Here is a 21,592-nt window from a genome sequence, read left to right on the forward strand (position 1 = left end):
CTATTGCAAGGTAAATAATTCACAATTGCATGTCTGTTAGTAACCTTTTCTGAAGGTGTTTGAAAAAAAAAATGTGTTGTAAGGTTACTACAAAGGCAATTCCTAATAAACTCCGCAACCATACCTTCAGACAGTACCTGTGAGTAATATGTGCTTGGTACCAGTGTCTGCTCCGGGTTTTTTACACTGAGGGTTCAGCTCCACACTCAGGCTCACGAGTTCTGCTTTCCCTGTAACAATTCCACTCACTCCTCCCCAGCTTGTCAGAAACCTCAGGTTCAGCCTTGCTCTCCTGGAAAGCTCCATGGATTTTAAGTCCAGTTTCCTTTCTGTAAGAGGAAAGAATGCAAGAGATGCTTTAGAGAGCACGTAAGGCTTCACATTGTCCTTAGCTCCACTTTTCTGCCAGAGAGGAAAGAAATACATAGCTGCCGAAAATTGCTGAAAGGCAGGAAGAGCAGCTGCTGCACCCAAGCAATCTGGGCTTGCAGTCTTCTGCCCTCCAGCCTCCTGTGTTTAAAGTGTTTAAAGCTCAGGACCAGTGCTTTGGTGGTCCATGACACTCCTAGAGTTGATGGCAGCAGCTCCTCTGTCACGTTTATTTTCCCCGTAGCTAGGATTCTCCATAGCTCCTAAGAAGAAGGCCAGAGAACAAATCTTATCAGCCCCAGAGCAATCTCTCACAAGAGAATCACAAGACGTGCCCAGCCATGAGAAATGCCAACCCTTGTGCATTGCTAAGACAAAAGCAGCAGAACCACAGGACAGGAAGCCATGGGAAATGGGGCTCCATTCACCCCCTGTGCTGGCTGCTTATATGTGACATTCAGGTTTTATCTGCCACCACACACTGAGTAAGAGGAGAGCAAGTGAGTTTTTGACATATAAAGAAAGCAAAGCCTAATTAACTGAAGGGGAAGAAGAGATTCCATTTATTCAGGTTATTTAAAACTCTGCAGTCTTTGTTAACAGCTGCTCAACTTGAACAAGCAACCTCACTCTCAAGAATTCAGCACCGCTCCAGCTTCATTGAAGAGCTGGGAAAGCGCCCATCCACGTGTGTGAGTCATCCAGACTGCTCTGTCTGGGATGAGAATACAAGCCCCAAACTCTCTTTTTCCTGGCCTGATCTGTAAGTAGACACAAAAAGATTATTTCCCTTTCTCCTTAGGTTTAGAAAGTCAAAAGAACGGAAGGAGTCTGTGGGCAGGGTCCCAAGAGGGACAAACAAATGTGACCAGAAAAGACCCCAAAGCCCAGAAATTTGCTTTAATGCCTCAGCCTACTTACACAATCTGGCGAATATCTGTCTTCTTAAACCTTTCACACATCTTTCAAAAAGGTACGTGGTCACCAACTGACTTCAGCAATGATTTTTGCAGGCAAAGAGGGGAATATTTTCAGCACTTTTGAGAGCCCACAGGTATAGAAGATGCACCCAAAAATCAGGGGTTAATTGATCAGAAGTCACCTGCCACAAGGATGGAAATCCCTCTTCTGTGGGGTTAAAACATCTCCTGGCAAAGCAGAGAGCACAGAGGTGCCAGAGACCTGCTCATAAAAAATGCCCATAACACGCAAATCAAGGCTTCTCTATTTCTAGGTGGTATTGAATGATGTTATTATCATTTTGTTTAATTTTGTATCTGTAATAAATCCTGTCAGTAAACTTTGGATTGTGGCAGCTTGTGACATGAATAAACATAATGAATGTGCAATTAAATGAATTAATGCATAAGGTAATGCACCAATGAAATACTCCTCTCTCATGCTGGAGTGCATCACACAGAAAACAGTGGGGGATTTCTGCTAACTTTTACTGTGTGTGGAAGGCAAACAGACTGCCTGTGGTTTTAATTCAAGGATGAGAGCCTACTGTCTCTACCTGTTTGACCTGCCCCAGGGGGGCCCATGGTGAAGAAGTTTTCTTCAGCACAGGAGTGGGAATTCCTCTTGGTTTGGCTCAGGTCTTTGCTTTTCATTTTTTTTTTTATGGCTATAAGTTCTTCAAGATCTTGTGTTTCTTTCTCTGTTGTAGGACAGAACTCAGAGGAATAATATCTGGACATAAGAACAGCTCTGGGAAATCACCAAATGGCAACCTGGAAAAACAGATACTTGGAAATTCATTTTGATGCATTTCTTCAAAGGGTGGTTCCATGGGAGAGATTGGTGCTACTGATGGTGTGTGCTGTGTGGAAGGGAGAAGACAAAAAGCAGCAAGTGTTCTGCAGCAGCTCTTCTGCAAAAATCTCAGGGGTTGCCCCACACTTCCAAAGAAGTGAGGAGTCCCTGCAGCATCACTGCTTAATATCAGAGCAAGGAGAGATTTTACAGTGTAAATGGTGTGACTGTACAAAGCTCTTGCAGTCTCACCAAAATAATGAGTACCAACGGTGCAGTCCTCACATCTGCCCTGAAATTGAATCTTTCAGCCCTCATAAGCATGCACAGCTTTCCACAAATATGAGAGCTATTTTCCTCATGTGCAACTACCTGGACCCAGGTGGGCAATACTAGTGACAAATAACAGGTGCCTGAAATACATCAGCCCTAAAGTTCTCACCAAGGGAGAACACAGCAATTGTGCCTCTCCCAGTTTCAGTCTGGAAAGGTACAAGGGGTTTCAGTCCATCTATTCAGTCATCAGCTGCTGAACTGCCAACAGTTGTGCTAATTTTCTCCTGCTGTAATGTGGTCTTTGGTGTCTCAGCCAATGATCAGGAAAGCTGCTGGAAAGGGTCCCACTGATTTGAAGGACTGTCCAACAACATGGAGCCATACACACTGAAAATTAAGCACTGATCCTCCAGACTCATTTCACACAGGCCACAGGACTGTCCTCTGTTACTAGCAATTATCATTATTATTGTCATTATGGGATTTGAAATAAAGCCCATGAGAGCAGATGGACAGTGATTTTTATCTAACAGAAATTCTGCCATTTAAGGAGGACTTTATCAGAACCTAAAACAAAAGAGAATGGTTCCAGATGCTCTTCTGTTCCCTTTCCATCCTCACAGCTGCTGACCAGTTATGGTGTCCATAACAAAATTTGAATTTCTTTCAAGTGAAATGCAAAATCTGCCCCTCCCTCCCCCCCCCCCCCCCAAAAAAAAGTCTTTACATATTGCAACAAGAAAATAAAAGCCTTAAGTTGAACAGCAGAAACTGATAAAGCTGCCAAAGGAAAATTAGCAAGTTAGCTAAAGACAGGGTTCATTAACACTTTTTAATTTTTTTTTTAATTAAAAAAAGAGAGATGATTGCACTGTAGTTTAGAAATAGAACTCTAATTTCATCTTATAGAAAATGGTGGGCTTGTGGGAAAGGAATTTGTTCTGTCAACTCTGTACGGATCCCATTAACACTTTTTTTTATTAAAAGGAGCTCAGAATCTATCAACACTTTCATCTCAATTCAATAAAGCTAATCCTAGAGTCAGTTTTAACATGGGCATTTAATTGTGTTTAATCACCTTCTGCAAAAATCAATTTAGGTGACACGATACTGACCAGGACTGGTCAGTAGAGATAAGGAAGAGTGATGTTCTAGCTACCCCAGCCTATTAAACCCATCTCTAAGCAGGCAACTAATTAATGTAGTTATCCTCATAACACCCTTGGGAGGAAGGGAAAATGCTACGCTTGGTTTTTTTTTCAGATGAAGAACTCAAGAAACAGTAAATTTAAATGACTTCCTCAAGGTCACACTGCAAACCTCTGACAGCATGCAAAGTCACCTTGTTTCAAGCTTGTACCCTCATCCCTAAATCAGTTTTTACACCTGAAATTAAGTTACCTGTCACTAACTTGCAGCTGAGTGTGACTTATTTTGGCAATCAGCTCTTCCTACTCTGCTAGATTAGGCACCATTCTGTTTTGTAAGAAAGTGATACTACAGTGTACAAAATTCACCCAGTGCTCAATGAGCACCAGGTTTTCCACACAGAGCACAAAAGTAAATTTCATTCATATTTTACCTTGGAACCAGCTTGGAAGGCTCTGGGATTGCACCATGACATCTCTCATTCACGTTGTCACCTAGGCCTGCATTATTAACCAATAACATTCTATATTTACAGAGCACTCTCCAAGAAGGACCTCAGCACACTTCCTGCCTATTTAAAAACTTCCGATGTCCCTGTAAAGTGATTCCGGCATCATTTAAGAGATGGAAAAACCAGGACATGGAGAGGAAAAAGGTCAAAATGTAAAACGGAGTTATCTGAAGATTTTTCTGTTATTTTCCATGGGGAAAAAAAAAATACTGAACATACATTTAAACATTTAAACATTGCCAGATTTTACCTAGGTAATAAAATTGTTTAACCAACCATGACCATCACAGACGTGCCTGGAGACGACAGCACCTCATGAGACTACAGCAATTCTCAAAATAGCAAAGAGAATATATATTCCTTTCTTTACTAACATGGATTGTGTATGCAATTATCTGTAGCACAGGCTTGTTATTACTCTAAAGAAAATCATACATATTTGATTTTCATAATTGCGAACAGAGCTTTCTCAAATGCAACCTGTGTGAGTTCTCAATTCTAGCAATGAAATATATTCCCTGTGTTTGTCATTGGTGCCTTCCTCTTCTGTTGAATAGTCTGCAATTGGATGAGCAGTGGCAGAGAACAGTGCCAGAGCAACATGGAAGAGGTTTGTATCTTCGGGACAACGTTACTTTCAACCTGAGTAACTGGCAATTTCCCTCAGGAAACTTCAGTGTATGGTTGACAGCTCTTTGCATGAACACTGATCAGAGTCCCAGTCTCTTCCCTCTCTGCACTGTGCTGGTAAGACCACACATGGAATATCGTGTCCAGCTCTGGGCTCCAGCTCTGGGCTCCAGTTCAAGGCAGGAAACTACTGGACAGTGTCCAGCATAGTGCCATGAATATGACAAGGGACCTGGGGCGTCTCCCTTATGAGGAAAGGCTGAAAGACCTTCAGTTTGGAGAAGTCTGAGTCAAGGATCTTATCAGTGCTTAGAAACATCTCACGGGCAGAAGTCAAGAAGGTGGGGCCAGGCTCTTTTCAATAGTGCCCAGTGGCAGAACAAGGGGCAATGGAAACTGGAACATAGCAAGTTCCACACATACATGAGGAAAAAAAATTACTTTGAGGGTAACAGAACATTGGAACAAGCTGCCCAGAGAGGCTGTGCAGTATCCTTCTCTGGAGATGTTCAAAACCTGCCTGGACACTTTCCTGTACGACCTACCGTAGGGAACCTGCTTTGGCAGGGTTGTTAGATCAGGTATCTCCACAGGTCCCTTCCAGCCTTTACAACTCTGTGATTCTGAGACTTCCAAACAAATTGATGTATAATAGACTTTATGTCATCTGAAGAAAAAATGTATCTTCTTGGGATATTCTCTAATAGGCACTCCAGTGTAAGTTAAAAAAAAACAAAAATAGCTTCAACTTTACTGCAAACCTACTGAGGCAAACTGGCTCAAGGTTGTAGATGAGTTGTAACGTTGCAATTACATGCTGTGTTGATGCCACCTGCAGGTATTAACATCAGCCTTTCAACAGATTTTCCTGCCAAGCTTTCTATGCACTTTTTCTGCCAATTCTGATTCTGCAATCAGAATCTCAATCCATAAAAACACTCTGTCCAGCTTATTAAACATTAAAACAAGCATTTAATTCACTGATTAATCACAATATTTAATTATTGACCCACTAACTGAACTTGCCTCATCCCTGTCACCTAGCTACTGTGATCATGAAGCAAAGACGACACTGAAATAACTTTATCATGTACCTTCTGCAATGGATGGAAGGTGTTAAAGCAAACCCAGAACTCATCTGCATCCTCCACTGAAAACCAACAATTTCAGGAGAGTTGCACAGGTATCCAGGAATCTCAAGCAAGCAGTGCTTTAGCTATAGCCAAATACCGATGGTATAACTGCTTCTGGGGATTTAAGGAAGCTGTTTGAGGAGCTTATCTTATACAAATTTATACATATATATAAGATGGATGCTTTTATGAAAACAAGTGACAGGGGCAGACATCAGTCGGATGTTAGCAACTCCCTGCGCAGCCTCATGTTGTCTGGGGAAGGCTTTTTGAAAACCAAGAGGGAAGTGCCACCTAGTGGATCTCTGTCCAGGTCACCTCACAGCCAAGCTCTCCCCAGAGCTTTCCTTAGCAGCTCCATTGACCCCAGCCTCATCCCCAGGCTGGAGATCACAGTCTTCCAGCTGCCAGATCCTCCTTGGAGCTTAATTTCCTGATAATGAAGTCAGAAAACACATAAGAAAATTAAAAGGAGTTCTCTCATCCTTCCTTTCTCACCCCAAGGGACATTTTAGAGCATATACACTATTTACCAGCCACAAAACAGTCTGTTGTTCAGAGACACTTGCTCCTATTCTATATACTTAACAGATGTTACTGCTTTTTTTTTTTTTTTTTTTTTTTCCTCTTCTATAATCTCCATGATTTTCCTACTATGGACAGTACTTCTGCACTTAAGCCTTGCAGGCTGCCTGGGAATACAGGCATTATTTTGAGCAAGTTCGTGTCACACTGTGCTGGCAGCTGGCCTCATGGTGGCAGGCCTGGTTTTTGGATGGCTGACAGATGTGCCACAGACTGGGAGAGAATGAGCACGTCTGAGATTCTGACCTTGTTTCAGGCAGAGAAACATTTTGCCACTGATTTGGAAATAATGCTAATATGTTTCAGTAGCATAGCAGGCCAAATCTACAGTGTTGTAGCAAAGGAGCGTGGTGGGTACATGTACGTACCTGGGAATGTGTGGGACGTTAAACAGACTGGGGAAAGGGTCTTTATTCTGTTCCTGACCAGTGGAAGATCTTTGCCCAGATCTTGCAAAAAACTATCTTCTAGTTGCACCCTGAGTTCAGACTGCTGCTGGCATCAGGGTTCCCCTCTTTCTTCCTACATTAAGCATATTAAGGCTTTCACTTACTCACAGAACTGCTGTAACAAGTAGGGCAACCTTTTCTTTACAAATGGGTTGTTACCCTATTTCTAAATTAACTCCAGCCCAGTGCATCTTCAGTTTCCCACTAGCTAAGGGAAACATACGAAGCACACAGACAGATGAGCTCTTTTTACTCCACTACTACTGGCTGTCCACTAACAGCTGATAAGGCATTTCCAGCTGCTCACAGGCAGGTTCATTTACAACTGGAAAGAGTGTTAACTGCTTTAGTTAAGATAAGCAGAACTTCCGTGTTTCTGTCCTGATGTATCCATGGCATAAGAACACCTGGAAAATAACTGTAGATGTGCTTAGTAGTGTAGGTGATGTTGCTAGTGTGGCTACAAGCACTTTTCCACACACTGTTACTCATATCCTTTTAGGTTCTAATCCCATCACCGGTCTTTTCATGTAAATGGTGCTAGTGGCACTAGGATAGAAAGCACAAGAGAAATAAGATTTCTGTTCTCCATGATGACCTCATGAGCACAGACAGTTGCAAGCTAAGCTCCAGCTACAGAGCTCTTGGTCAGCCTTCAGCAAGCTCTGTTAGTGCAAGGGCAATAGTCCTATGGCTTAGGAAACAAAATTGTCTGTAGTTTCAACTAGTAGCAAAGCTGAGCACGTATCCCAGAGATGCACAGGTCAGTGACACAGCCAGTCACAAAAGCTGCCCAGCCAAGAGCTACCTTCAGTAGCACGTACACACAAGACTCACATAAAACACACACAAGCAGGTGTGACCCCTTCCTCTTTATGGCTGTTGCTTACAGAAGTTCACCAGCGCAGGCACAAAGTGCACTCTCCACATTCATAAGCACTCATACATTCATACACCTCAAGTACCAGCATGGCCCAGCAATCCTGCCCAGATCCTGGGCCCCTTACCCACTTGACACGTCAACTACCCAGACCAGGGACCTACAGCACAGATCCATGCCATTATCTGGCACTAAGGCTCACCCAGCCTCATCCAGAGCTCACCAGTATCTGGTAATTAACCCTTGCAGTTTGCATATACACAGGAGAGAGGGTGCAAAAACAAATAAATTAGTGTAACTGAACAGAGTTGGTTCCCATCACTGCCTCCCCTTCTCATTATCCCTTGTTGCCTTGTAAAAGGTCCTTGCTGGGTGCCTTCAAAGGAGCACAGTCTCCTCTTACACATCCTTATACCTATCAAGAGAGATCCACTAACACACACCGCCAAAATCACGCTGGAACATGGTTTTTGTTGACTTCCATCTGTGTTTTAGCCCAAGCACATTCTCCTCCTCTCTTTTCACGAAGCAACCCAACATTTACAGCTGCTAGACCCATAACCCTCCCTAATTCAGTGAAAATGATCTGAAGAAGTAGAGCACAATGTATTTTGTAACTTGTCCTTAGAAATAGCTGATTTGAAAAAGTAGAAACACCATACATTTTAGTAGCATATTTTAGAAATAAAGTTGTTGAATTATGTGATTCTCATTTGCAAAATTGCAATAGTTTTCAAATGTTGTGAATAGTATGTATATAGTACTATAGACCAGAAAGCATGTTGCAAGGCTATTCTGTTTTGATAAGAGACTCAGCAAAAGAACAGCAGGCTTATCAATGTCAAAGAAGCCAGGGACTCCACACAATGCCAAATTGTCTCACTCTGGAATTAGGTTGGGATGGATCAGGGAGGCATGGGGGTACTCCCCTCTATCCTCTTTCCAAGCTTATCCCTATCCAAAGAGGAGCAGATGTTCAGAAATAATGGCCGAGTGCTAAGTGAGCAAATGTTATGATTTTGGCACCTATAATTTACTTATAATTGGTATTCTCTTACTGAGCATGCATCAGTGAAAAAAAGTTATTCTAGAGGATGAGTGAGGAAGACCACTGGATGAAGTAAAAGACTGTCAGTTGGACTGTCATGATGCTAAAAGGTTGCTAGACAGTAGAAGACATCATGGAATAGAAGACTGGAGACCTCATAAATCACTACCTGATAGGACTGTATATGTTAATTGTCCAACACATAATTAATAAGTATGCATTACCTGTGGGAATATAGAAGACTGAATTATGTAATCTTTGAAGCACCTATCGTGAAAATATCCCCAGTGCTTCCCAGCGCCATAATAAACATATCTGTTTTATAACATTATGTGGGTTATAGAGATCAAAAAACAAAAAGCACATCAAAACTCTCCAACATAAGGGAAAATTTCCTCTCAGAAGGCAGTGAGGCATTGGCAAAGGCTGCCCAGGGAGGGGGTGGAGTCACCACCCCGGAGGTGTTCAAAAATAGGACAGATGTGGCACTGAGGGCTGTGGTTAGTGGCATGGTGGGGTGGGTTGATGGTTGGACTATATGCTCTTAGTGGCCTTTTCCAACCTTAGTGGTTCTTTGCCTCAGAAACACAACAGCCAGGATTTTCAGAGGCTGAAAGTGAAGCACTGGGGCAGGGCTGCTGCTGAGGATGTAAGACTTCGGCAAGTCAGAAGGCGAGTTCTGCCTGAATAACGTTAAATCTCCCTAAATTTTGGGCGGAGTTAAAAACACAATGATTAGTAAAAATAATGACAATAATCTGTGGTAGCGCGGATGGATTTCTCCAGCAGAAGTGGACAGCACGATGTACTTTCAGATGTTGACCGCGCCTGGTTGGGCTGTGCAGAATCAGCTCTTCAGCGTGACCGCCTCACTGATAATGACGAGACTTGGCTAAAAAAATATTTACACTGTCTGCATGTGCTTCATTAAGTAGCCATAAAACCTCCTTAGCATATGTACGAAATAACTTCATTCATTCTTCTCCGTTTCAACTTCTGTTTTCGTAATTACCTGCCATTAAACTAACTCCCGGCTCCGCGCACCGCGCCGCCCTCAGCAGCGCTTTCCCGCCAAACGGCCCGGCCCTTACGCAAAATCTGCCGCGTTGCCATGATCAATGACGCCACGCTCACCATTTTTCTTATTGGTCGCTCCGCCGATGACGCCACTCCCAAGCTGCAGGGTCGCAGAGAAGGACGGACAAAATGTGCGCTACGTCGCGATTGGTTTAAAAGGCGGGCTTTGATTGGTGGCTGGGAAGAGAAGGGGGAGCGGGATTGGTTGCGCGGGGCATTGTGGGGTGGCGGACGCGCGTGGCTGATGGCGGCCATCGGCGTTCACCTGGGCGCTACCTGCGCGTGTGCCGCTGTCTACAAGGTGCAGCCCGCGGCGCCGGCAGGATGGCGGTGCGGCCTGGGGGTGCGGGGCTGCGCTGCAGGGCGGCTCACGGTGATGCTTCTCTCTGCAGGACGGCCGCGCCGATGTGGTCGCTAACGATGCCGGAGACAGAGTGACTCCTGCGGTTGTGGCTTTCGCAGAGAACGAGGAGGTGAGGCTGTGCTCGGCGGCGGGTCGGAAGGAGCTCTGTCTGGGAATTACTTCTTTTTTTAACTTGTTTCATTCAGGTTGTGGGCTTGGCTGCAAAGCAGAGCAGAATAAGGAACATTTCCAACACTGTGGTGAAAGTAAAGCAGATCCTGGGGAGGAGGTAAGCGATGTAGTGAAGTTAACCGGGCACTGGAAGGCGGGTACCCCCAGCGTTAAAGGTTAATTCGTTGAATCGTTAAAGCTGGAAAAGACCCCTCAGATCATCCTGTGCAACCGTTGACCCATCCCCACCACCTCAGTGCCACCTCTACCCTTCCCTCAGCACATCCCTGGCTGATGACTGCACCACCTCCCTGGGCGTTTCCAGTCCCTCACCGCTAAGAAGAAATTTGTCCCAGTATCCAACCTGAACCTCCCCTGGTACAACTGAAATCCTTTATGTCTTCTCCTCTCACTGTTACCTGGAAGAGGAGGCCAACCCCCACCTTGCCATGGCCTCCTTTCAGGCAGTTATAGGGAGCCATGGAATCTCCCCTGAGCCGCCTGTTCTCCAGGCCAAACAATCCTGGTTCCCTCAGCTGCTCCCCATAAGACTTGTGCTCCAGACCCTTCATAGCTTCAGTTGCCCTTCTCTGGACGCAGTCCAGGGCCTCAATGTTTCTCTTGTTGCAAGGGGCCCAAAGCTGAAGACAGTACTCAAGATGCAGCCTCAGCACTGCTGAATAAGAGGGATGATCAATTCTGGCTATGCTATTAGTAGTTAAAAGAGAGAGGCAGTCAGAACATTTACTTTGTTTTGTTGTTGTTTTTTTTTTTTTTAATCTCTATGAATGTATCTACAGCATGACGAGGAATTTTGCGTAGAATGTAGCTTGATATGATGTTGACACTATAAGAAACACTAGCAAGATGAATTTCTTACAGTTACTCTCGAGCAAACAACTTATTTTGCTGTTCTGTATTTGTCTTGACAGTTCTGGTGACCCCCAAGCAGAGAAATACATTAAAGAAAGCAAATGTTCAGTGAGTATGATTTAGTTTTTTGTTCTCAGAATAACTTGTTTCAGTTTACGCTGTTGTTCTCTGCTGTTTGTGTTCTGTAGTGATCTGCTCTCAGTGTATGAAGTATTTGCTCTTGTATAGAACATGTTTATCTCTTTACATAGTGGAGAATGTCATCGCGTCCTGAGATGCGTTGCTGTGATGCAGTCCAACAGAAAAATTCCATGCATCTCTTGACTGCATTAAGAGAAACAGTTCTTTTAATAACATTGTAGTGTTTCTTCGGTCTGGTAGATGATGCTAAGGGTAACACATCTTATGATTACAAATGCTTTGCCATTTGATTTAATCACAGTTTTTAGTTTGGTCAGTACTTTGCTAGTTACTAGAAACTTCCTGGCCTCTTTAATATCTGAGGAGAAAAAACATTTTGGAACATACCTTCCTTAGGATATGTGGTTTTCCTTGGGATTTTGATTGCTGATACCCATAGGTTTATTTTTATTGAATAGAAGCAAGTGAGTAGTTTAGTTGTTGTTATACAGAAAACATTTTGATAGCAAAAGGAAATTTACAGCACTGTGAATGTCACTGTTCTGTCTGTTGGATAATACAGGCTTCTCCTTTTTTATTCCTTAGCTACGTAGAACAGAAGCTAAATTGAGCAACACTTTCAGTAGTAACCAAAGTCTGCATCTAACAAGGGTGTGTTGTCTTTTTTACAGGTAGTTGAGAAGAATGGAAAACTTCACTATGAGATAGATAATAAACTTATTAGCCCAGAAGATGTGGCAAAGCTAATTTTCAGTAAAATGAAAGGTATATAAGGAAAGTTTTTTAGCTGTCCTCATGGTTTTAAGATATGATATGTTGGTGTTTTGCTTTTAATCAACATGTTCTGCCTGTGTTTATAAACAGAAACTGCTCAGTCTGCATTGGGTTCAGATGTAAATGACGTTGTTATCACTGTCCCGTTTGATTTTGGAGAGAACCAGAAAAATGCCCTTGGGTAAGAGGATTAAGATTTGTCTGTTATTTGACATGCCTAAAGCAGACCTTCTGACAGATTAGCAATGGAAGTTCTGCTGGACTTCAGCTTGCAGCTGTCAATCAAGACATTAGGTTCCTGTTTGAAATAGGGAAAATGTGAAGATAGGAAACAAAATCCTGCATAGTATCTTTTCATGGCACTTACCTTTGTGAAATGAAATTCTCAATCAGTTCAACTGAATGGTAGTTTCCATATAATGAGAAACAGGATATCATTTAAGATGTTGGCTCTTCTTCTTGTGGAGTGTGCAAGTCTGATAGGTCAGTGTTTTCCATGACAAAGAAGCTTGCAGCAGATCCAGCTAACTGAAGAAAAAAAATTGCAGATGAACTCTTGTGTTTTTCTTTTCCGGTCATTTCACTTACAACCAAGTGCTGAATTGGTTGTGTATCTAGTTCTGATGAAGTCTTAATGTGCAACCTTAGTGATTTCACTGTAGTTAAATGCTGTTATGTGTTATCACAGGGAAGCAGCTGCAGCTGCTGGTTTTAATGTTATGAGATTAATTCATGAACCCTCTGCAGCTCTCCTGGCTTATGGAATTGGCCAAGATTCACCCACTGGGAAAAGGTAAATATTTTACTACTCAAACTTAAGCTGCTGTGGTTTAAACTTATCGAGATTGAACAAATCACATTCTAGCCTGAGAAATCTTAAATGAGGGAGTGCTGTGTTGCCAAATTTTGAGGTTTGAATGTATGGTGTTTAAAACCTCTTTATTTTTCCAGTTTATCACTTTTTTTAAGACGTTGTTAAGATTTGTCCCTGGATGCTTTAATGAGCTGACTGGCTTGAAGAAAAATGTTTCCCTTCTACGGTAGATTTACACAGCCAGCTGGGGGAAGTGGGGTTACTTTACATACTTATGTGTCTTTCAGATGGCTTTCTTTCCTTACTGGCTTTTTTTTTTTGTTTTTTTTTTAAATCCTTTGCATATAATTGGGATCCATAACCTTAAACGTAGCACTCAGTTTTGTTGTAGGATTAACATTGCTGACTCTTGCTGTGTAGGACAGAGTAAGTTGTTCTTTAGGAAATATGGTCAAGTAGTGAGTGGTTATAGGATAGGTAAATACAAACAGCTGAAATGAAACTTACTTGGCAGCACTGATTAAAACCTGCAATTCATTACAACGTAGTGGTGATTTTAGAAAGTATGCCAAAGTAAATGTAATTTTAGATGGCTTATTAATGCTGCTTTCAATTTTCTTTACCCTGACAGCAATGTGCTGGTTTATAAACTGGGTGGAACATCGCTTTCTATCACAGTTATAGAGGTAAACAGTGGAATATATCGTGTGCTTGCTACAAACACAGATGATGGCATTGGTGGAGTGTGTTTCACAGAAGCTTTAGCACAACACTTAGCATCTGAATTCCAGAGGTAGGTTTTGAATGCCAAGTATGTTGTCGACAGGACATTCATTATCTGATGCTTGTTTTCAAAAAAAGAATTCATATTAACTTGTCAGATGTAGCAGACTGAGTCATCTTACTCACAAAGATAAGGAAGAAACAGTAAGCTGTTGAAGCTGAGAATCAGTTCAGTCTTAAATCTTTGTACTAAATATTAATGTCTAAGTGAAGGGGAGTGGCTCCACACAGTGTTCTTTAGTTAGAAATGGAATAGATGCTCTCATTCTCTGTGAATTTTCAGTAGTCATTGTAGGTAATGCTAAAATGTCTACAGATAAATGTTAACAGCTCTGAGTTATTTTTTTTCCAGCAAGTTAATGTTGCCATTCAAATGCTTGCCTTTTTAAACAGCTTTTTTTTTTTTTAATGTAGGTCTTGTAAGCATGATATCAGAGGAAATCCCAGGGCTATGATGAAGTTAATGAACAGTGCTGATGTTGCGAAGCACTCATTATCAACGTTGGGAAGTGCAAACTGTTTTGTAGATTCACTGTATGATGGATTGGATTTTGATTGTAATGTATCCAGGTAAAACAAACCTTGAAGCTACTACTGTTACGTGAAAGTGTGCTGTAAGATTTTCTGTTTTGTATTTAGAATGTTAATAAGCTTTGGGATTTGGCAATGCTAGTTTTTTGAAAACAGATGTAAGACAGGAGGTCAACTTGTGGTTTCTTCTGTTTTTTTTTCTTTTGAGCTGTCTTTCATATTGATTCTGTCATGTCGTGATCTGTAGTAGCTGAGCAGTAACAATAGAAATGTTTGTGTAATGGATTAAAAAAATACACTGAAAAGGTACATGGAGATCCCATTTTTGGAGTCTGGTCTGTGATGAAAGACAAACAGATACTAAATTACTCGATGTTTCTCCCCATTCTTCTTTTTGTTGCTGTGTTTTTTCTTACAGAAAAGCATTTTGGGACTCTTAGCTAAAAGAGCTTTAGAATGACAGGATTCATGGAAATCTTGATGTCTTTTTTGACAGCTGTCAAAAAAAAAAGTTTTTTATCACCTTGTTTATTCTGTGTCCTGCTCTAAGTACTTTTTGGGAGTGATCTTTTAGTGCAGTGTTTAGTAACTCTTTATCGTTCTTTCAGTCACCAGCAGCTTTGGCAAAGTGAAATTGGGCTTTAGTTTTCTTTTTTCAAAGCTGTGCATGCATTATAGCAGCAGTTAGATCTGGAGAAGTCAGGCTCAGTGTCTCAAAGCATGAGAAGCTCTGCTATGTAGCAGGTTTGGCTTGATTGAGGTAATGATACTTGTGTCACAGTTTGACTTACTGTGTTTTTGTGGAGTGAAAGATCCTATTCAGGTTTGAAAGAGCCTGAATTAAGCACTGGTTGCTTTGTAATTTTACAAGTACCTACCCTTCAGGAAGCTTGATTGACTCTGGAAGTTTAAGTTCAAATATTGTTGCTTTTTTATTATTGTTTTCATCAGGCTTGTTTTTTTCCTTCAAGGGTACACAAAGAAAAATGAATCTGAATTTCCTAAAGGTGTTAATGTCTGTACTATCTATTCTATCACTATATTAACAAAAGTAATTTCTTTCCAATTAATAAGTTGGAAATAAGATCTTGACTGCTTAAAAATGGCATAAAATTGAGGTATAGCTATAGAAGTAAAGTATATTCTAAGAATGTTTTGGGTGTTTGTTGCTGAAGAACGACGTTACACAGTTTTTGTTTTCGTTTTTTTTTCTTTTTAGGGCCAGATTTGAACTTATCTGTTCTTCACTTTTTAGTAAGTGTGTAGAAGCTATTAAAAAGCTCTTGGAGCAAGTTGGATTTACAGCTGAGGATATCAATAAGGTAATAATAGTTGTCTGTGTTAAGCCTTATAGCTCCACAAAAAAAAAATCAGGGGACCTGTTTTCCTCACACTGAGTGATTTTTTTTTTGATGTGTTTATGCATTTTTAGCTCCAATGCAACAATGTGTACACAGGTTTTTAAAGGGTACTTAAACTGAAGTGTAAGGTAAATTCAGTCCGTTATTTTTTGTTGATGCCTACTGACTGCATGGTAGAGATTTGTCTCTGTTTGGTGTGTTAGTGTAACTCTCAGTAGATCTGAGGAGTGCTTTCTGTAAGTTCAGTGTGTAGATTTTGCTTTCACTGCATTTTGGATTGGGTTAGCTGGCATTTCATGAAAGCCCAAGTTTCAGCTTGTTTTCATGACTTAAACAAGGTGCTGAATGTCTGTTTGATGCCACTGTTTCTCCTCTGCTCCTCCTTGTTAAGACATTAGATGTGAAATCAGTGCTTTAATGTCAAATATGTCAAGTGAAAAAATAGTAACTATTATTAGTTGCTTCAGATGTCCTTTTTGCTTTGGTACAAGAGAGTAACTTGATCCTAACTGCTGGGCAACTATCTGTAGGGAATATTGCTGTACTCATTACTCATGGAATTGGTGGAAGAAGTTTAAGAGCAGTTTGCCTTTGCAGCATAGAAGGTCAATCCCATGCTGGAGTGTAATAGCAGGAGCATTGTCATGAGTATTGAGAAGCTTTTCCTTCCCACTCTGACAACTGCATCTGGGTGGACATTTCTGTAGTTCACAGAAATACTGAAACTTGTGTGGCAGAAAGGCTGAATCACAAGATGTTCAAGGAGGGACCAGGAGAAAGGTGCCTTCTTGGCTGTTAGAAGGCTCAGGGATAGACCTTTGTGTTGGCTGCAGTTGCCTGGTTGGAAGGCATAAGTAAGACAAAACGTGACTTCTTGTGTAAGTACATGATGGAGTAGCAACCAGCACAACTTGTGATGGGAGGAAACAGGAGAAGGTTATAGTGTGAGGGCAATCAAACAATGAAAGTAGGGCCTGCAGAGAGGTTTTGGAATCTACATCTGTATAGCTGCCTGTTGATGAGCTCTGAGCAGGAGATTGGGCCTCTAGAGGTCTCTCCAAGCCTAACCAGACTTCATGATGGATTCCTCAACTTTAAAATGCTGCTGCTTCTTGTTAGTGCTTCTTATGAGAAACTTTTTCAAGATGCTTTTTCAAACTTGCGAGCTATTTCCTTTCACTTGAAATGCAAAAGGAAGAGAACTAAGATAACATCAGAGTTGTGTGTTTTTTTTTTTTTGTTTGTTTTTTTTTTTTAACAGCTATGGATACTAAAGGATCCCAGAGCAGTTTATGGTTCTCTATTGCAGGCTGTTGCCTGTCTGCTGCTGTTGTTGTTTGTTAATTCCTTTCTGAAAAGAGATTTGAAAACGCTGTCATATCTTCCAGGTAGTTTTGTGTGGTGGATCTGCTCGAATCCCAAAACTGCAGCAGCTGATCAAAGACATCTTCCCAAATGTGGAACTACTGAGCTCAATACCTCCGGATGAAGTTATTCCCATCGGTGCAGCAATAGAGGCAGGAATCCTGCTAGGGAAAGAAAACCCTTCTCTAGAAGAGGAAGCATTGTTTATCGAGTGTTCTGCCAAGGATATTCTTCTTAAGGTAAGGGTAAAACTACTTGAAAATGTTACTGCTGCAGTGATTGTGAAGTACTGCTTATGCATTGATGTTAAAGAAATAATATTGTTTTAATAAATTACCACTTAACACCTGACCAGTTTGTTTTTTGGTATTGATAGAGCAGTTCCTCTAGACTCTCAAGAAGATGGATTGTGAGCTTGCTATTTCCTTAACAGTTGCTGTGTCCTTTTAATTGCTGGATTTTTTTCACTTCCAGAAACTTTTTATTAATGGAATTACTGTGATGGTAAATACAGCAGAGGGAATGTATCTGGCATTTCTTTTCTCTTGGAGCACTGTTACAAAGCTTCTGGTTCACTAAAGTACTTAGAAAGGCATGAACTGTTTTTCTTTCTTTTTAAAGGGTGTAGATGAGACGGGGGCTGACAAATTCACAGTGCTGTTTCCATCAGGGACACCATTACCAGCTCGAAGGCAGCACACCTTGCATGCTCCTGGAAACACTTCTTCTGTATGCCTTGAACTGTATGAGTCGTTAGGGAAAAGTCCTATGAACGAAGAAAACAAATTTGCTCAAGTGAGTGTATACACGTGCATGTCTGCTTGCAGTACAGCCCACTTGGAAATCACGTGGCTTTAGGAGGGTAAAAAATTAAATCACAAGCAGCGACACTTCTACTGTAACTTGTTACAAAGTTAAAATGAAATGCATTTCTCTGGAAACTGTACTTGAATGTTCTTCCATAAACATATTGTGAATTACTGAGTACTTTAAAAAAAAATTCAGGTTTCCCTCTTGAGTTGATAAAAGTCTGTCTGGTTTTAAGGTGTGGCACTACTGTGGTGCATGCAACTTGTCTGGGATGGGACACCATAATCAGTCCCTCTTGTACCTACTTAGAAATGGAGGTAATGAAGAATCATAGAATCACCAAGGTTGGAAAAGACCTAAAAGATCATCCAGTCCAACTGTTCACCTATTACCAATAGCTTCCAATAAACCATGTCCCTCAACACAACAGCTGATATCTGTATTGTAACTCCTTTATGACTTTCCTAGATTAGATAGGATGTTGGTATTAAAACCAGTTCAGGTCAAGTGAAAATGTAATCATATTAACACCATGAAAAATGAAAAGATAACACTTGGAAGTCAGCCTTGTGAGAGGCTTGTTTCAAACACTGATCTTAGCTTTCCTTCAGTGTGCTTTTACGGCATCAAAAAGACTTGTGGCTGAAACTGTGACAGAGTTTTAGGGTAACTTTTTTTTCTTTCCACCCTGGTCCTGCCACAGGGTCTTGGAGGATAGAGGAAGGAAGTTCTCCAGTAAGTATAGAGTTGATATAAGTTCTCCAGCTATCTTGCTGATGGGCTCTGAAACATAAAAACACTGAAACAGTCGTGCAGACGTTAATTTTTTTTAAAAAGGGAGACTTTTATTACAGGTGTGTGCAGTTTAGTGGGGTGTGCTTTAACGTTGAATATTAATACCACATGTTAAACAGAATAAATTGCATACCTCAGTTACTGTGTGTATTGTTTTTCCTTTAGATTGCTGTGCAAGAAAGATCTTATACTTTTTTTTATTAAGCTCTGTTTTTCCTTCTAGATTGTGCTCCAGGATTTAGATAAAAAGGAAGATGGCCTACATGATCTATTGACTGTTCTTACTATGAAAAGGTACACAAAATATTTATTGTTCTGCCATTTAACTTGCTTCATCACACTTCTAACAAATGGTGTAACTATACCTGAGAGCAGTCACGTTTTTGGGTGTCTTAAAAAATGTCTTAAAAAGTTGAGTATTTGGGCTGATGTGAAATACTTGTAATAGTTTATAAAGATATCCAAAGGTGGAATTCCAAGTAATGAGAGCATGTTGTCTTCTGAGGGTTCTCTTGAAATCAGTGCTGCTTTTCTAAATAATAAGAAAGTTCTTTAGGTATTGCTGGGAAACTAAATCCCTACTTGCTATTTGAGTACAAAATATATTCATTTTCTTACATTAACTATCAAGCATATTTAATTCTATTTGAATAGACATAAATACTTCAGTCTTGCAGTGAGTATGAGGTTTCTGTTGGTAAGAGATATATCTTAGGATCCATATTCGTAGTTGTGAGGTAAAAACTTAATAATTATTTTAAGAGCTTACCATTTCTTATAAGTAATGTTAATATTTTTCTAGGCATTACTTAAATTATTTTTAAGAGTTCTCCAATTCTAAGTTTAAAATATTAAAACCTTAAAATAATTTAAGTATTCAAAGAAACACATCAGTGAAAGCTCACAAGAACACATTTCTGTCTGAATCTTGCATGTGGCTGTTTTATGCCTAGATTAAACAGGATTTGAAATAAACTTTTTTCTAGGAAGCCTTATTTCTTTGAAGGAGATTGTTTGAAGACTGTTCTGTAGCAGTCCTCGTGCTTTGAGGAAGATGCACTTATCTGTTGATTGCTATTACTTGTTTTTCAGTATGGCTACTTTGAATATTGCATTTCCAAATCTGCACTAAGTTAGTTAAACAGCAATACAAATATATAAGCTGCGTTCCTGAATCAATTCTGTTATATTTGGGGGAGGCAAAAGGTTTAATGGAGAATAAGAAGTATGTATCTAAATACTTAACACAGTAAAGAAAACTGAAATGAAGTTTAAATAAGCGTATTCTTCCCTGCATGCTCTGCTGATCTTGCTTCCTTCCATTTGCACAAGACTGCTGTTTCTCTGGGACTTGCATACTCAATGCTGTGCTGAGATGGTCCTCTCTAATTTTTCTTTTAGGGATGGATCCTTGCATGTTACCTGCACAGATCAAGATACTGGAAAGTGTGAAGTCATCACTGTTGAAGTGGCATCATAATCTCATTTGAAAGGCAGCACCTTTCGGAGTTAGTTTTTGTCTCTTGCTGACTTGTCCCCTGAAGTGATGACTGAAACATGTTTAATGGATCACAGAGAACTGTAATAAAAAGTAAAAGATTAATTTGCCGCCAAGTCTGTTTGCATTGGAAAACATGATGTGGAATGTCAGGCTGGATGGTAGGCAACAGCATTGAATTATCAACACCCTTTAAAAAAAAAAAAAAGGGCATATCTCAGGTGTGTGGCTCAGCAACAAGCATGTTATGTAGTCTGGCAAAATGATTTTAGACTAATCGGGTCCTATATGTTTTCAGAGTATACCTGTATACCACATAGCACTGAACCAACAAGAGCTAGATATGTGAAAATCCACTCTCAAGTAATTGTATGAATTATACTGAAAACTTGTGTGGGCTTGATGTTGCCTGAAACCATGGAGGTTGTGCCCATTTGTGGTTTTGTCATGTTACCTGGAAAAATGTGTATAAGGGTTATATGTGCTTATTTATGTGTTTATTAATAAAAATTTTATACAGATGCTGTCATCTGCTACACTGTGGCATTGTTCTCATCTCTAAATTACTAGATAGTTGTATATCACTAGATACTCTTAACTTTGGGTAGAGGAGTAATAACAAGAGAGTGGGATGGGCAAGTGTAATTACAGGCTTTGTGGGTCTCAGTCTAACGCTTAGAGAGGCTGCAGTTCAGCCCTTACAGCCCCATAGTGAAAGTGACCAAGTAGTTGTTCAGAAACAGGCGTAAATAGATATTAGAAATAAATGCCAGTTTGGACTTGAAGCAACTTGGATTCAATTATTGCTTTCAGATTTTTGTCTCATGCTCCTCCACCACCTGCTTGTGGGTTGTATGTTTTAATATTCTTTCATCTTACAAAAGCAATTTTATATAGGTAAAAATCTCTGCATTCTAAACAAATCTCTGTGCTCTCTGGTTTACCAGACTAAACGTGGCTTTGAATTTGTAATGCTTCTGGCTGAAGTACTCAGAGTTCTGCCTCTCCTATCCCTGCCTCTGTGGTCTTTTAAATTTAAGTGAATAACACGGCAGTACATCTTTTAAAGATGTTTTTCTTTTAGAAGAAATCTTGGAAAACCGAAGCCTGGTTCTGTCGGGCAGTGCTGTCCCCTATCCCAGTACGGTCGCATCTTTCTTTGGGCTTTCTACCAGGCTGACGAGCACCAGCTAGTGGCCGAACGTGCCTAATGGCTGTAAGTTTTACTGTGCTTCACAGTACAGCTCCGTGGGGCTTATGGGGTTTTGGATTGAATTGAAAGCTATTTGAGCCGCGAGCAGCTCTTCTGAGAAGCGTACTGTGACGAGGGAACGCTTTTGTTTGCTTAAAGCGTCTGAAATCTCTCTGTTGCACTGTGTCGGGGCAGTGTGGGAGCGGGGCCTCCTGGCTGCCTTTGGGGGGCTTTTGTCCCCTTGCCCGTGTGCTGCTGCTCAAGTGGTGCCGTAAACGA

At 40.9% G+C, this 21,592-nt stretch overlaps 1 protein-coding gene across 1 annotated transcript; it reads left to right on the plus strand.

Annotated features, from left to right (window-relative positions):
- The first annotated feature begins 10,053 nt into the window (after nt 1-10,053).
- Nucleotides 10,054-20,842, plus strand: HSPA14 (heat shock protein family A (Hsp70) member 14). Its single transcript, XM_048963021.1, has 14 exons — nt 10,054-10,163; nt 10,255-10,335; nt 10,412-10,494; nt 11,309-11,357; nt 12,062-12,155; nt 12,255-12,345; nt 12,853-12,957; nt 13,610-13,771; nt 14,176-14,331; nt 15,512-15,614; nt 17,042-17,257; nt 17,640-17,813; nt 18,847-18,917; nt 20,025-20,842. Exons 1-14 carry the CDS (start codon nt 10,107-10,109, stop codon nt 20,101-20,103), a joined length of 1,521 nt encoding a protein of 506 aa, XP_048818978.1. The 5' UTR covers nt 10,054-10,106; the 3' UTR covers nt 20,104-20,842.
- Nucleotides 20,843-21,592: the final 750 nt, after the last annotated feature.

This window comes from Lagopus muta, chromosome 1, assembly GCF_023343835.1.
Source record: "Lagopus muta isolate bLagMut1 chromosome 1, bLagMut1 primary, whole genome shotgun sequence".
Classification (NCBI taxonomy): domain Eukaryota; kingdom Metazoa; phylum Chordata; class Aves; order Galliformes; family Phasianidae; genus Lagopus; species Lagopus muta.

Bases quoted from the DNA above. Each gene is read 5' to 3' on its own strand.
- HSPA14 (XM_048963021.1), top strand. From the start codon at position 10,107: ATGGCGGCCATCGGCGTTCACCTGGGCGCTACCTGCGCGTGTGCCGCT. The intron at 11,358-12,061 runs GTGAGTATGATT...TCTTTTTTACAG, and splicing joins TTAAAGAAAGCAAATGTTCA to GTAGTTGAGAAGAATGGAAA. The intron at 17,814-18,846 runs GTGAGTGTATAC...TTTTCCTTCTAG, and splicing joins AAGAAAACAAATTTGCTCAA to ATTGTGCTCCAGGATTTAGA.